Below are 17,523 nucleotides of genomic sequence, written 5' to 3'. Positions count from 1 at the left end.
TCTTCCTCTTCTCTCCTCCCTCCCTCCCTCTCTCCAGTCTTCCCGGTCTTTCAAATTCAGTCTTCTTACCTGCGAACAATCCCACAACCTCAGTCTTGCATCCTCTTCAAGCTTCCATCTCAACTCTATCCATCCTTTCAGTATTAAATTTAAACTTTCTGTCTGAGAAATCTCAGCTTTCCCTAGTCCCTATAAAAAGACTTTAAATTCCAACTTTTAAACTTTCACATAAGCTCTTAGAAGTATGTTTTCCAAAGTGTGTTCTATGCAAAGTTATGCCACATTTTGGCCAAACTAAACACAGTTTGTGAACTATGTTTAGGAAATAATATTTGTATGGATACAATATAAACTTTCTTAAATGTTCAAAATACTTAAAGCAAAAACAAGTACTAAGAAGGCCTAAACACAGACTTAACTTTAATCCATCATTTTTCAAATCTATAATGACCACAAAGCAATTTTCCCCTATTGGTATCTACTTACGTCCTTCAGAACTAGACTCATATTGTCAACTACCCAGACACTTCCATGTAGCTACCCCACAGTATCTAACAAACTCTTTTAACTACAGTAGGTAATAATCCTTGTTTTCTAAATTTGTTTTAATGTTTATTATTTTGAGAGAGAGAAAGGGGGGGAGGGGCAAAGAAAGGAGGAGACACAGAATCTCAAGCTGGCTCCAGGCTCCGAGTTGTCAGCACAGAGCTTGACATGGGGCTCAAATCCACAGACGGTGAGATCATGACCTGAGCTGAAGTCGGACATTTAATCAACTGAGCCACCCAGGAGCCCCAATAATCCTTGTTAAATAAAGCCCCAATCCTACATGTGGACCTCAAGACACTCTCAACTAACTGCTGGGTATCTCCATACAGATGTCCTACCAGTCCCTCAAACATGTCTCAAACCAAAACAAAATGCTATACCTCCCAACCTACCCTCTTTCTCTATTCCCTGACTCTACATCCATATAGTGGAGATGAGTTGAGTACTGCTCTCTTATAAATGACTTATAATATTATTTTTTTTATCTACAATTGCATCAAAACTGCAGTATATTTTGGTCTCCTTAAGAAGGGGTGTTATGCTTTATCTATCTTTGCATCCCCCTCTGTACCGAGCCTAGTCCCATTCCAAATCATTAATTAAAACTTTTTTTTAATTTTAAAAAAGAAACTGTGTTACAGAAAATTATAAACAACTGTTTTGAGGTCGTATGGCCTAGGTCACATCCATGCTCTGTCCCTACCATCTGTGTTAGGTTGGCAAGTGGCTTAGTGTCTCTAAAAACTCAGCTGTATCTCTAAACCTCAGATTTCTCATGAAAATGTGGGTTTAAATCATCTACTTCAAAGGGCAGTCATGAGGTTTAGAAGAAATAAGATATGTGACACTCTTATCACGCTGCTTAATGTTTACTAACCAGCCATAACTCACTCAATTCATATTAACAAAACCAGTTTCCACAAGCACTGTCAAGAAGTAGGACTCTAGGAAAAAATAATTTTTAGCAACTTGCTCCAGCAATGCTTGTCTTAGAAGAAGCCAACCACAATGTAGGATATCTACCACGTAAGACTACCATACCTTGAGGAAGCCCAAGCTAGCCACTTGGAGGACCTGCATAGAAAGAGATACTTGGACAACTGCCCACACATGTCATGTATAGACATGACATCACAACCCAGACATGGGACTGATTAAGCATCAGATGATTTCACCCTCAGCAACTCACTGGTTATAATTCTATGGTTGGCCCCAAGGAAGAAGAGTCCAGCTAAGCCCTTCAAACCCCAGAGCTATATGAAATCAACATAAATTAATTTCAGCTACTAAATGTTGGGGTAGTTGATTTATGCAGAAATAGATAACTTGAACATTTCTTTTTTGTAATTTAAGAAAGATTTTTGAGAGAGAGAGAGAGAGAGCAAGCAGGCAAGAGGGGCAGAAGGAGAAAGAGAATCCTAAGCAGGCTCCATGCCTAAGGCACAAGGCCTTATCTCACAACTGTGAGATCATGACCTGAGCTGAAATCAAGAGTCAGATGCTTAACCGAATGAGATACCCAGGCACCCCTGAACATTTCTGTTCAGGATCCTGACATTTTAATATACATTAATTTCCCAAATCAAACATAATGCATCCCTTTAATTTTTATTACATAATTACTTAATATAATGAAGAACATATTATGAAATATCATAGGTTATATTTTAAATGAATTTTATGATGCAATATGTTAATCTAAAATAAAACACATAAAAAGTAAATACTAAATTATTTAAGTGTACAAGTGAATATACACTTAGAAAATGCAGGAAGAACGGTGGTCATCCTTAGGTAAATAAGTTTCAGGCAGTTTTGCTGTTTCTTTACATCTTCCATGTTTCCCATAGTCACTTCACTGAATATGTTATACTACAGTCACTCCTGATACTGTTTTTTCAAAAGCAAAATATGAAGAATTCAAACTCTGAAACTAAATCCCAAAACTAAAATTATGGATGTAAGTCCTCAGAGCTTAATCAGAACCTAAGGATTACATTCTTAGAATCAGAATTGTATGAATGTATTCTCAATCCATGATCAAAACTGGGAACTTCTAGATATGTTTAGTACCCAACTGTTTGTATAAAATAAAAAAAGCAGAAATATTATTTAATCAAAATAAGAATACGAAAAAATCTCTCATCATCTTTTACTTTTCCTAAACTGTTTTCTTCTTTATCTTCCATTCCTCAATTTCTTCTTTCAGCTGCAATGCATTCCTCGAGGACAGAACACAGTCCTCCCCATACACATGTATCCTACATCCTTCTATGAAATTCCTCATACCTAAAACTTAGCTTTGAAGAAAATTCACAAGTGAAAAGGAAGCTTTTAATAGAATTCATTGTGTGCATCAACTACGCTATCTTTCATCTCTTAACTCTGCCTTAGGAGATCTGGTGTCATAAACTGAAACAAGACAGTTTTTTTCTAAATATGCAATGACTCCCTCAGACTTTCTTCTTTCATTAGTTTGCCTTTGATGAATGTGTTCAGGGAACAAAATACTTTGAAGTTATACCACCCACTCTGTCCTCACTTCTATCAAAGTAAGTGTGACTTCATTCAATCATAAAATTTCAGCTAATCAACTGGCTTAAAAAAAAAAAAAGATCTGTATAATTTTCCTCTGTATTTTATTACAATTCATGCAAGATAATTTTTTGTTTATTTTTATTCCTCCAACTTTAACTCGATCTTATTTTAAATCCAGAATTTCACTTAAGTTTAACAACACCAACTGCGAGGGTTGAAGGTATCCGAAGGTTGGTAGACTAAGAGTGAAAATTTTATAAGAACTGGCTTACTTGAAAGTCTCTTCTAACTTGGACTTGCTTTCCCATTATCAGATCACACTCCCACTCTAAATATCTCCCATTTCCCTAACTCCAGTTACTTTCTATAACTTAAAGTATTCACCTGGGGCTTAGGATAAACTAAAAGGATGGTAATAGGAAAAGTGACTAAAGGGTGCCTGGGTGGATGAGTCAATTAAGCATCCAACTCATGAGATCAAGCCCTGTATGGGCGCAGCACTGACAGTGTGGAGCCTGCTTAGGATTCTCTCTCCCAATCTCTTTGTCCCTCCCCTTCTTGTGAGCATGCATTCTCTCTCTCTCTCTCTCTCTCTCTCTCTCTCTCTCTCTCTCTCAAAATAAATAAATATTTTAAAAAGTGACTGAAAGGGCAGATAGTCACTTCTTTTTTCTTCATTTTAATTTTTCTTTTTAAATAGGCTTCATGCCCAGGGTGAAGCCCACTAAGGGGCTGGAACACACAACCCTGAAATCAAGACCCGTGCTAAGATCAAGAGTCAGACGCCCCAAAAGACTGAAACACCCAGGTGCCTCCACTTCCTTCTTCTTAAGTCAGAAGAAATAAGGCTTACTGATGCCACATTCATCTGGGTTTTCCTTCTCACTCACTAGATACCCTTCAGCCTCTTTGCTGGATCCTTGTCTTCTTCCTGACCTCTGCATAATAAACTATTCTAGTTCTCAGACCCAGACCTCTTCCCCACTAACTCTTACTGTGATCTCATTCACCTCACTGCTTTAAACATAATCTTCTAAATTTACATCCCCAGGCAAACTTCTTCCCTAAATTCCAGACTCACATATCCAACAGACTGTTTGACATCTCCTGGTGTTGATCATTTTTTAACCTAATTCTTTTTCAGAATATGTAACACATGTACATAAATCCAAACTTAAGCCTATATAACGAGGTATATTCAGATAGTTCTCACTTCCATCCACCTATTCCTTTCCTCTCTTCTATAGACAACCATTTTTACTAGCCCTTGATTTATGTTGCCAATGTTTCTTTTGCAAAAATAACTCTATATAGACAAACTGAAATAAAGCAACTATATATCAAGTAATGATAATAACCACACAGACAAAAAAATTATTTCTAGTGACTCTAGAACATAGTATTTTGACTATCTGACCGTAGTAAAATAAATACTAAGGACAAATGCAGCTGCAAAGAAAGCTTATACTTCATCCAATATTCTTACTGTCAGTGACAATCAGTATTATTATGTTTAAATTATATTTTTATATTATAGATTATACATTTTGGAGCCACATTTTATATGTTGTGGAATATATCTTTTGAAAGTATACATGTTTACAAGATAAAAGAATAAGTAATTACATAAGACAAAAGACAAATGCCAATAAAACCAAAGAAATTGTGTAAAGTATCTGTAAGGTTAAACTTAAATTCGACATACCAATATTACTTCATAACTTTTTTTCTTTGTGAAATACGCATATCCTGACTCTATCAAAAAGGCTTAGAGTGGGGCACCTGGGTGGTTCAGTCAGTTAAGAGCCTGACCGGCTCAGGTCATCATCTCGCGGTTCACAAGTTCAAGCCCCACATCGGACTCTGTGGTGACAGCTCAGAGCCTGAAACCTGCTTCAGATTCTGTGTCTCCCTCTCTCTCTCTGCCCCTCCCCCACGTGCACTGTCTCTCTCTCAGAAATAATAAACATTAAAAAAAGGTAAAAAAAAAAAAAAAAGGCTTAGAAGTAATGACAACTCAGTAACAATGCATCACTGGTACTCACATTTTTGTCTCTAAACACCATTCTCCAGTAAAACCAGGGTTTCTTATAGGAATAACTGATGTCTGGGGACAGAAATATGTGAAATGAACCTGAACATCTTGGAGTAAGGAAGTTATTAAAGATTAATGAGGTCACACCAATGGGACAGAGGAACATGAAAGGGCTCCCATTTGCCAAAGATTAAAAGTTTTGTGAATCTAGAAGTTAACGATTGCAACTCTTTGAAACATACTCAATATATAAATCCTTATGTTCATAAGGATACTAAAATAAATTAATTAAATAAATAAGTAAATCTCACTGGTTACCACTGAAAGTAACTAGAGCATCAATGGCTTATTCTGAAATTAACATTTAAAAGGGAACAATTAAATATTTATCCTGTCTATCCTGGGTAAACTCCTTTTCAGGGTAACCAAATAGCCTAGCTCTTAAGGAAAAGTTCCTCCTTAAGAATTCCAGCAAATGTGGCAAGAAGAACAGAGTTAAAAAAGCACATGTTTGCAACTCCTAATAAAAAAAATTTTTTTAAATAATCATTTGTGGATGAAACAAGCACATAAAAACAATTCGAAATGAATCAAGGACTTGAACATAAGACCTGAAACCATAAAACTCCTAGTAGAAAATATAGGGGGTAGGGTCGTTGTCAGTCTTGGCAATGATTTCTTGAATTTGAAACCAAAAACAAAAGCAACAAAAGCAAAAACAAGCAAGAGAAACTACATCAAACTAAAAAACTCTGCAACACCAAGGAAACCATCAACATAATGAAAAGGCAGCCTGCAGAATGAGAGAAACTATTTGCATATTCTATACTGATAAGGAGTTAATATCCAAAATATATAAAGAGCCCCTACAACTCAATATCAAAAGACAAACAATCTGATTTAAAAATGGGCAGAGAAACTGAATAGACATTTTCAAGAAGAATACATACCAATGGCTCAAAAGGTACAGGAAAAGGTATGCAACATGATTAGTCATCAGAAAAATGCAAATCAAAACCACAATAAAATATCACTTTCCTTCTATTAGAATGGCTGTAATCAAAAAGAGATAACTGTGCCAACAAAACCCTACCCAAGTTGTAGACTTAGGACCAAAATAAATAGTTATTTTAAGCTATTAAGTTTTAGAGTCATTAGTTACAGCTGCAGCATACAGAATGTATGGCTCCTTTCAAATAACAGTGTACAAAATTAAATACCAAATTGTTAGAGGCTGTTATCCCCTCTGCATTCTCTTGCTTTCAACCTTTCTATGTTCTTTTGCCTAATGCATATTCCTTATAAATAACACGTAATTGACTTCTATCATTTTTGGTCTTCTCTGATAATCTCTGTGCTCTTAAGAGTTTAATTTATATTCACTTATAGTTTTACATTTAGATCTTTTTCTGCTATTTTATTTGTACTTTTTGCCCTGCTCTTACTCAGTTTTATTTTTTCTTCTTTTGTTTCCCTTTGCTGTGCTTGTGGATTGATGTGTTTGTTCTTTAAAAGATTTCATTTTTGTCCTGTAAACTTAGAAAAGTTTAAAGTTAAATATCTTCACCTAACTATAGAACAATGTAAGTATCTTAGAATACTTAAAACCAGTCATCTGTCACACAAACCCCACTAACATGCTAATTTTATAACATAAGCTGTACCTTATTTTGCTTCACTCTTAATGTATAACATTAGAATTACAGGTTTTAATCATTAATATTCTTTGTTTATCCAAACGTTTACTCTCAACTTCAGTCAACATTCCTCCCATCTTAGACCCTTCTGGGCTCATTTCCTTCTTTCTGAAGTTCATGAGATAACAGGCAAATCCTCCTGAAATGTTGCTGTTGTCTGTTAGAGACAAAACAGACTGGAAGGCAAAAAGCATATAAAGACAGTCACTATAAAATAACAAAATGTCAAATGTCACATGTCAAATCTGTTACCAGGGGATAAGCTAAAACAGAGCTTCAAAATATGTAAAGAAAAAACTGCTACAACATTAAAGTGAGGGATTTTAATATTCTCTCTCTCTTTTTCTGTAGTTAATATATCAAGCACATAAAAATTAGGAAGGATATGGAGGGTCTGAACCACACAGTTATTAAGCTTAATCTATCTGATGGGCATACAGAATATAACCCAACAATCAGAGAAGACAATGTTGTTTTGAGGAAACAAGAAAGGTTTATAAAACCTGACAAAAAATTCCAACATTGGATAGCATCTAGCATTTGTGTTCTGAATAAAATAAAATTCATTTATGAATCAACAACACCAAAAAACAAAACTAAAGCAGCATCACTTGGAAATTTGTTTTTAAAGCCCTAGAAAAACTCATGGGTCAAAGCAGCAATTACTACAGAAACAGGAACCTGAATGATGTAAAACCTAATTGGAGGGATGAGGGAGGACTTCCCTAAGGAAGTGCTTATATTAGAAAATAAAACAGCTGTAATATTAATGTCCTAAGGATCCCAAAGAAGTCTACAAAAGTAAGAAAGAAAAACAAATGTTAGGGGCTGAAGCCTGAGCTCTGGTAGCTTCAAGGTAAATTTAAACCCTCTTCAGAAGTCTACAGGAGACATAAGGAGCAAAGGAAGAAGGTATCCTTTATGTAGCCTCATCATCAAAAATTTGGATTCCATGTGTGACAATATTAGCTAATAGCAGCTAAAAGCTAGGCTATTCTAATTCCTTCACATGTGTTAACTTCTTTCATCCTCAGAGCAACCATTAAAAACGTAAGAGAGGTACTATTATTATGCTCATTTTCTGATGAGGAACCTGACATACAGGCTAAATGTATTTGTCAAGATTAGACCTCAGATATTCAAAGCGAGGATACAAACCTAAGCTCTCAAGGTCTAGATCCCATGCTTTTAACTACATACCATGTTAATATTCTCTATTAAGAAAGGAATGTTGCTCATAGTCATGTAGAAAAGATCATTTTAAAAGTCACACTACCTATACTTCCTATCATAGAAACATGCTATTAAATGACAAGTGCACATCTTTATTCTCTTCTCTCTATAATCAAACCTAGCCTATTGGCAGCACCGCCTACTCACCAGCACAGTCTAGTGAACAGACCAGCCCTATACCTAATGCTTAATGATGTAATAAGAATGGTCATATTATGCACAATTTCACACTCACAGTGATCTTCCATTTGCAAGGTTATTAGGTGTCGGTGTAGATTTTATTTGTGGCTGACACAATCAATACTCTAGTAAGAGCAGAAGCAATGAAAGAAGGCAGTATGCAGCCCTAATTCTCTCCATGGTTACATTCATCTCCTGTGTTGAAAGATATGAGTTGGGGAGGGAGAGGGGAGGTGTTAGCTCCCTAGAAGAGTAGGGTTAAGAGTTCTATACATGGTGCCAGTGAAATCACTGCGATTTTAAAATGTGAAAAATCACTATAAAATATGAATTTTGAGCTCAGTAGCTACAATAAAATGTAAAAGGAGAAATCACCAACTCAGTATGTGTTTCAAGTTCATGGCAGAGTGCTTCAGTAAACGCTGAATGAATGAGTGAATGAATGAACAACCCCCAATACAGTGTCACTCATGAATATTAGGGAGAAATTAAAAAAAAAGATGAAGTAAAATCCCCTAAGCTAAAACAGCTTCTGGAAATTCTATTAACTATATTATTTCAAGGTCTCAAATAGCAGGTATAGAACTGACTTATAAAAGCTAAGTCATTCTAGTCACCTAAAAACAAGAACAATTTCCTAAGTTTGCTGACTTTCTCCAAGAAATGTACTTAAATGCTATGTAAAACGGCCACTCAGGATCAAATTGCTTTGCAAGGGTATTTAAAGACTACCTCGAATTATTTATAATTTTGGTAACAAATGTTCAAAAGAAGTGAAGTCCTCCTGGTTGAGGTTTAGAAATATTTTTATTAGTGTGAGGTTTTCAATGCCATCCTACCTGATGAAACAGATTTATTTATATTAGGAAATCTAAGATAAGGAGTTAATTCATTTTAAAATTAATAGAAATGTTTTTGTGAAACATCAAAAAATATTAGATTATGATCATTGCTGTGATTATTAATGACTGGACAAGTTTTGGGCATTAAATTGAAGATCTGAGTTTGTTGCTGTTTTTAATTAATTTTGTTGACTATTATGAATCTTCATTTCATCCACAAAGTAAAACAGTTAATAACTTACAACCACATGGTTATTAGGATTCCATGAATTAATTCATGTGAGCCTATGCTGCAATTCATAAGGTACTAATGCAAGTATAGTTTTTTGTTTTTCTTTTCAAAAAAGTTTAAAATGTAGGGGTGCCTGGGTGGCTCAGTGGCTAAGTGTCCGACTTCGGCCCAGGTCATGATCTCGCAGTTGGTGAGTTCGAGCCCCACATTCGGCTCTGTGCTGACGGCTCAGAGCCTGAAGCCTGCTTCGGATACTGTGTCTCCCTCTCTCTCTGCTCCTCCCCCACTCACACTCTGTCTCTCTCTCAAAAATAAATAAACATTAAAAAATTTTTAAGAAAAAAGCTTAAAATATTTTGCCTCCACCAAAATTAGACAAACTTAATCAAATTTATTTGTTTCAATTTGTTCATTTTATAAAGTACATCAGACCTTTCAGGAAACTAAAGATTCAAATAAATGTATAAATGCACACACACATACGAGAATTATTGATTATCTGACAAACTAACATTAGTGAATTGGACTTGTCTTTTATTTACTTAAAGCCCAATTCTCAATCAAGGGATTTATTGAATTACCCTCATTAATGAAATAACATTTTAAACTTTCATTAAACTGGCTTAGAAGAAAAAATATTTTTTTCTCATTTTGGTTGTTCAACCAGTATCATTTAGATGAGTTCCTACCGAAAACACAGAAGTCATCAGAGAATTGAATTCAGTGTGTATCAGACAATATCCAGTCACATTTCTGACTTTAGTATATCCTAGACAGGTTAATCATAATGCCAACCTGGACCACACTTCTTTCGTAGGAAAAACTACAGCCAGTGGTAAGGGAGAAGTCACTGGCAGCAAGTTGTTCCTTTACTTTGTTTTCTCACCATTTGGTCATGTCTTAAATGTCTTAGTTAAGTGGCAAGGGTCTATGCAAGGAGAGTCCCTAGTTACAAACCTTTAAGCCATACCTCACACATGTGCCCCATAATGTGACCCTGAGCTTAAAAGCATGTATAAAAAGAAAAGGGAAAAGTGTCTTCTGAATGCACACTGGCTATTTTATCCACTGTCCCAACTGAGCCAATAATTCCACTCCTAGATTCAAGAGAACTGAAAATATACATTCACACAAACATTTATATACAAATGTCTGTCATACAATAGTCAAAATAGAAACAACCCAATGTCCATCAACTGATGAATGGATACAGGCATTATATTTACATATACATATAAAGGAATATTACTCAGCCATAACGGGGTGCCTGGGTGGATCAGCTGGTTAAGCGTCCAACTTCGGCTCAGGTTGTGATCTCATTGTTCGTGAGTTCAAGCCCCACGTCGGGCTCTGAGCTAACAGCTCAGAGCGTGGAGCCTGCTTCAGATTCTCTGTCTCCCTCTCTCTCTGCCCCTCCCCCGCTTGTTCATTTTCTCTCTGTCTCTCTCCCTCCCTCCCTTCCTCTCTCTCTCCAAAATAAATAAATGAATAAACATTTAAAGAAAGAATGCAGTAGTGATACAAGCACGATAAACTTTGAAAACATTATGGTAAGTGAAAGAAGGGAGACACAAAAGGCTACATACCGTAAGATTCCAGTTATACGAAATGCCCAGAACAGGCACAACTGTAGAGACACAGACATTAGATTGCTTGCCAGGGACTTGGGGGTAGGAGAGGATGGGGAGTGAAAGCTACTAGATACAGAATTTCTTTTTGAGGTGATGAAAATGTTCTGGAAAGATGGTGGTGACAGCTGCACAACTCTGTAAATACATTAAACACCACTGAATTACCCACTTTAAAAGCTGGGGATTTTTTTAATGAGTGAATTATATCTCAATGTTTAAAAAAATCTAACAAACCCTGCATTTCCAGCCATCTCTTTCTCTTCTTTCAACCTATGCACTCAAATTGATCTAATGTGTATCTAGGACAAGACACCTGGATCACTCCTCCCTCTGCGCCTCTGACCCAAGCTATTCCCTGGGCTCTTCTCTCTACTCTCCACTCCCTTCTCCCCACCACTCTGCAACATCCAGATCAAGTCCAACTTTTTCCACAACATTTCCCATCCCTAGCCAACTAGTCTGCCAGAGGACAGATGAGCCTTCTTTATTTCATCTGTACTCACCAACACTGCTGAATTTAGTTGAATATTATACAAATGACTCTAATTATAGCTATAGATAGGGCTTTCTCTCTATAACACAGGTTGGAGATATAAAAGGTAATGTAATTCTTTCATATACATTCTCAAAATTATATTGATCATTTGCCAGGCTTATATCTAAAACATTTCTATTATGACTCCTTTCAATGAAATGTTATTTGAAAAATGAAACATGTATTACTTTATTTCCCAATATTTACATAAGTACAACTCTGCAAAAACAGCACTGCATAAAAAGATGAGCTAAACTGAATTACTGCCCTATGACATGGATTAAAGGATAATATCCTTCCAATTATCCTAACAAAAGGATTATCAAAACACAGAGTGGTTCCTTCTGAAGAATATGAGTTTACACAGGAAGTATATTAATATTACCTAATTATCAGAATTCATGACTAAAGAAGCTAACAAAATCTTACCTTCAGTTAGCACACAAATACAAACCCCTGAATTATTTCCACAATATACTTCAGAGCACTTGATCACGTGTTACAATACTAAAAAAAAAAAATCTTTTCTTTTACGCCTATTCCCCACAGAATTCTTTCTTGCAGAGAGACAGCAAAGTCAATATTAACAATTAAGAACTGCTTCTTCTTCCTGAAGCCAAGAGCACACTGTATACACCGTATGTTAGGTAACTTGACAATAAATTATATTTTTTAAAAAAGAATTGCTTCTTCTCTGTTAATTTTGAGTCATCTCCCTTAATTCCCTCTATATAATATGGATACCCTCTGTTCACTGGGCCTACTGCATGCAGAAATAAACTATTAGGAGTGCCACACAATGCCTTTTTTTGAAGTTGTATTTTGAAGCCATTCCATTTGAAGCTATTCTGTATCTTTCAACCTGTGCCACGTTTCAATAATGACTATTTAATAATTACAATCATCCCCTTATTAGCTTGGCATTTCATTTTCCTTGCCTTATGGCACCCCACAGTTGAAGGCAAGGAAAACTCTGTTGATTAGTTACTTACGACCAACAACAATAACTATGCTGGAGAGAAGGCTACTTGGAGAGGATTACATAAGAGCTGGAGCTCAAATGCCTCAGACAGAGAGCAGCAAATTATAAACCCAAGTACTTCATTGCATGTAACCAAATTGGCTAGTTGAAATGCTAATTGCCTTTCAGCAAAACTAAAGACAGACAGGGGACCTTGTGCTTCAGAGAATGAAATGCATTTTTACTCCACTTCTGCACTATTGTCTTGCTGAGAATCATTTGAAATCTATTCATAAAGGTAGTTCTTTCCCTAACCTTTAAAATGTGGGAAATTTATTTAGCCCCTACCAGCATCTCCAATGTGCTGATGTGCCAAGATGAGAACAGATGGCTGGATTTAAGCCATGTTAAGCCCCTAATAAAGTAAGGCATGAAAGAGTTCGATGTTCAAATATATAGCACAAATCAAGAAAATGTGCCCAGGGAAAAGGAATTTTGAATAACAAATAAACATATAAATTAAAGTCATCAAATAATATAATCTTTAAAATGTGAGTATTCTTAATGTAATTATACTCAAATGCATATAAAAATAGCTATCATAGCAAAACTCAAAGAGACCCCCAGTCTCCCTTTATACCTAATAATTTTGTATTAGTTCAAAACTCATTTATGGAGAATTATTCCAACAGTCAGTTTTCCCCCTTTATATGAAAAAGAGTCTATTCGGGTTTTTCAGAATGCTGAATAAATGAATGAGAAATGTCCTATCAGCATCCTGCCCTCATTCTGAGGTATAGCCAGCCTTACGCCTGACTGCATCAGAAAGGGCCCCATGACCACCTGCCCAGCAGCTGGGGGAGGGACTTGGTCTGGTACATTTTAAAGTGTATAATGTGTCACAGTGGAATCAGAAAACATAGCTTTTGTATTACCCCAGCCTCCTGTGTCCCAGCTCCACCCTTCTCCTCCTCTACCACACCTCTATCAGGGCAACAGAGCTCGGGTGCTGTGGCCTCTTGTGTGGCCTGACATCCTGACACATTGGGGAACCCTCCATACATGCAAAGATGCCTTTGTGAAGGGAGAAAAACAGGCATGCATGCATGGAGAAAACAACTTTCTGTACTACTTCATTCTGAATGAGACAGTCTTTTTATCACTTCTCAATAAGTATCTTTACTTAACGTCTGAGCTGCCCGGGGGTGGTAGAGTACTAGGACTAAGTAGAGCTTTAAATCGTAAACAGTTCCAATAAATAATTCAACAGGAGTTATGGGGGAAAAAACAGCTTTCTGGCTGGATGTTCACCAAAATCCTCGGACGGTGGAGTTCTGGGTGATTTTTCTTTTTTCTGTACTGTTTGAATCTCCTACATGATTCTCTATTATCTTTACAATCAGAAAAAAGACATTATTTCCAAGTCAAAGAGAGAGAGAAAGATGTACACTCAACTGCATGTAATACTAAGCTGTTTGACTTTTCCCACAAAATCAAGGAAATGCCCATCCAAACCTCTCTGTGGTAACACACCACATTTTATGATCAAATTAAGCAATCATCATCTAAGGAGCTCAATATGCTTTAAAAGCATCTGTAAATTATCTGGTTGCGCTCTATGTGAAGTAAAAGTAATAACAGCACACTGCTTGTACTGCACAGATTTCTGGACGCGGTGTATAAGACAATGAGCTATCACAGGTAAATAGGTAACAAAGCCTATAAGAAATTCAATATATTAACCACTTGGCTAAACTCTAAGAGATACTAGAAATATATATAATATAGTCACTGGCCTCAAAGATTTACTACCCTAATTGGGCAAACTTGAAATTTTCAGGACAGAAATATTAAACCAGTGGAACAGATACACACACACACACACACACACACACGCACGCACACACGCACACACACAAAGCATGAGGCAGTATTTGGTTGCCTGTCAATAAATCAAACACATAATGACTAAGTTATGTACTTATTTATCATGCTTCTCACTTATCAGTTTATGGGAATATCCAGGTGTCTAAAGTCATAAATGGGAAAAGAGAAGATGTGACTTTAAGTCTCTCAACTTTTCTACGTTTCAATTTCCCCAAACATAAAATAAAGGGGTTGATCCAGTTTGGCTCCAAATTTCCTCCCAGTGCTTAAGGATTGCAATGGTGTATTCACAGCCTATGACTATCTTACCATTAAAGGACCATACACCTAATTTAAGGACAATGTATTTTCTTTGCGGGTCCTCCCAGGTCACAGATCTTTCTGCCTCAGTTCTTTCATCTGCAAATCAGGATAATAATATTTGATGATTAAATAACAAAGCTTCTCTTTTTAAAGGCCTAGAATTCCTGTCTTGGAATGCACTTTCAATAAATATAGCATGCTATTATCATTCATTGTGGGCACATGAACACAAGAGTTTAGCCACAGCTCATTCGGCTGTATATACTCTTTTTCTCTGGGTGTAACATGGCCAAGGGCACCTGCAAGTAGAAAGATCTCTTTAATACTTTAACACTTACCTTACCATATTATTTCTAATCATTATTTTCATTACCATGAAAGCATTTGCGTTCCAAATACAACTCATGTTATCATTTTCTGATGATAACTGCAATTGGCATTCAATATTTGATATATATACAATATAAAACTATAATTGCTCTTATTAAAACACAATAAATGTTGACTGATGCATTATTTCCATTTCTGTAGATATCAAGATTCAGTGTTGTTCCATAATTTACCTTCACCACATTATGGACTTACATTTTAGTCAAAGATTATTTCTGAGCTGATGTTTATAGGTGGTTTCAGCTTTTAATCATCACATGCAGTATAGCAGAGATGCTTAGAGCATTCAGGAAAGATCCTTCATCCAACTCTAACTGGGGAACTTTGGCAAGAAGTTTAAACTTTCCATGGCTTAGTATCATTATCTGTACATTGGGATGATACTATTTAATTTATGGTGTTGTCCTGCGTGTTAAATCATCTATATAAAGGGCTTCTCAGAATTCATTACATTACATTCAGTATGGGGTGGCTGCCATCATGATTCATCATGAAAATAACATGTTTATTTTTAGCATATGCATGCTGGCTACTTTTTTTAAAAGTTATAATGTTGGAAAAAAAAGTTATAATTTTGAGACCCATCATTTCAGCCTGAAATAACTCTTTTCAATCACCAGGTCTAATTCATTTATTTTGTAAATAAAGAAAAATCAGGCCCAGAAGGATGGATGAACGTCTAAAGTCACTGTAAATTAATGGCAAGCCAAGACTCCTATCTAATTGCATATATTTAAAAGATTGTATTATATCACAGTTCAGAGTGTATTTGGCACTCCCTGTAGTAACTCACCAAAAAATTAACTGTTGGTGTTCATGTGTATCTTGACTAGAATATCTTTTTTTAGTGACTTTTTTTTTTTTTGGTTCTATCTAGCTGTTTTGATAAATGACACACAAAGGGGAGGAAAAAGCACTTTAGTAATTTAAGGTAATAACTTCAGAAGGAATTTTCAAATAATGCTAAGGTATATTTTTTTGAGCTTTATCCTAATGGTTGGTAATTATGCCCTCTTAAGATGTGATATGAGTAATTTCTAAAAGAGTCTGCAGCCTACATATAAACACATTACACACATTTCCCAAGATTGTGGATTTCATGAAATGTTAAAAGCTGGTTTAAAATAAGAGTTACAACGAGTAAGTTAATATTGCACCTTAAAATGAGTTTTTGTACCTCATGAACACTAAGCAAAATTTCTTAGTTTTAATTTTAAGGAAAAAAATCAATTTTAAAGTAGTTGAAGACATTAAAAAAGTCTAAGCTTTTTAAAAAATATATTATCCTACGGCTCTAGGATAATTCCAAACTCCCTGAAATCAACATATCTCACTGAAAGTTCTGGGACCTAGTGGTTATTTTTTAACATAAGACTCCTTAGGTTTATTCCAACGTTCCCATCATTAATTACTGCCATTGATTATTAATTATCACGGCGCGCCGTTCTCGGTCTGTTACTTTCAAAGCGGATTTTTTAAAATTAAAGCTAGGGGTTCGGGTTTCAAACAGGCAGAAAGAGAGAAACTTTTCCATCTGCCCATCCACATCTCACCTTCTTTGAGATCAAACAGTTTGGAAAGGGGCGGCTGGTAGGGACGCCAGGTTCCCTGCACCGCCGCAGCCCGGGCAGAGCGGACGCCGAGGCTCTGCGGGATTAGCCGCAGCGCGCGGCGCCGGGTGCGCGCCCTGCCTCTCGCGCCCACGCCTCCACCTCCCGCAACAGGTGCGGGAGCAGCGACCCAGCGTGTAGCGCGTACCGCGGCGTTCCCTTCCAGCAGTGGGATGTTCGCAGCACCATCCCCCAACCACAGCCTACCTAGCCCTGGGGACACCGACATCCGCGCGCGCCCTGCGGTCGCCGCCGGTCCCTTTCGCACACCGTCGTTCTGCCTCTCGCTCGCGTCCCCAGGCTTCGCCGGGGCTGCTAGTTCTCACTCCCGCTGTGGGGTCAGGACGGTGGCTCCATTCTCCTCCCCTCTTTCTCCTCCCCCTCCATCCTCGATCTGCTCCAATAGGACTCGCGGCTCCCCGGGCTGCGCTCACCTGACCAGCGGAGCGGGGGTGGCTGCCCAAGGCAGCGCGCCCTCATCTGCTCAGCGGGCAGTCAGGTCCGGGCTCCGGCGTCGAGAACACCCTGCCTTGGCCATCCCTAATGGTCTGTTCCGGCAGTGAGGCGCCTAAGCTGACCTGCCTGCGCGCCGGAACCCAGGAGTCTCGCCTCGGCTGGTGCAGCACAGCGGAGGGCACGGTTCGCGCCTTCTAGTTGTACCCCTAGACTAAACTTTCTAGTTTGTCCCCTTAGGCACAAGGACTCCCGCCACCCCCAGACTGGCGGGCACTCCGCCCTGGGTACTCCACTGTAAGCCATTCCCGGTTTTCTTTCCGGGGAGAAAACCCATTTACTACTGATTCCTGTTCCTTTCCTGACGATATTTATTTAAACTTTGACTGAAGTACCCCCTGAGATGTTCAAATGAGAATTTGAGCATTAATTGATGAAACATTAAAA

At 37.3% G+C, this 17,523-nt stretch overlaps 1 protein-coding gene across 1 annotated transcript in view; it reads right to left on the bottom strand.

The window, feature by feature from the left end:
* ADGRV1 (adhesion G protein-coupled receptor V1) overlaps positions 1-16,852 on the bottom strand; it is a 76,229-nt gene extending 59,377 nt beyond the window's left edge. Inside the window, exon 1 of the mRNA XM_049648893.1 lies at positions 16,567-16,852. Coding sequence (XP_049504850.1) covers positions 16,567-16,852 — 286 coding nt within the window. The remainder of the gene's footprint in view (positions 1-16,566) is intronic.
* Between the last annotated feature and the right edge of the window lie 671 nt (positions 16,853-17,523).

The sequence above is a fragment of the Panthera uncia genome, assembly GCF_023721935.1.
Source record: "Panthera uncia isolate 11264 chromosome A1 unlocalized genomic scaffold, Puncia_PCG_1.0 HiC_scaffold_17, whole genome shotgun sequence".
Classification (NCBI taxonomy): domain Eukaryota; kingdom Metazoa; phylum Chordata; class Mammalia; order Carnivora; family Felidae; genus Panthera; species Panthera uncia.
The sequence above is the reverse complement of the archived record's forward strand: the minus strand, read 5'-3'. Positions and strand labels throughout refer to the sequence as shown.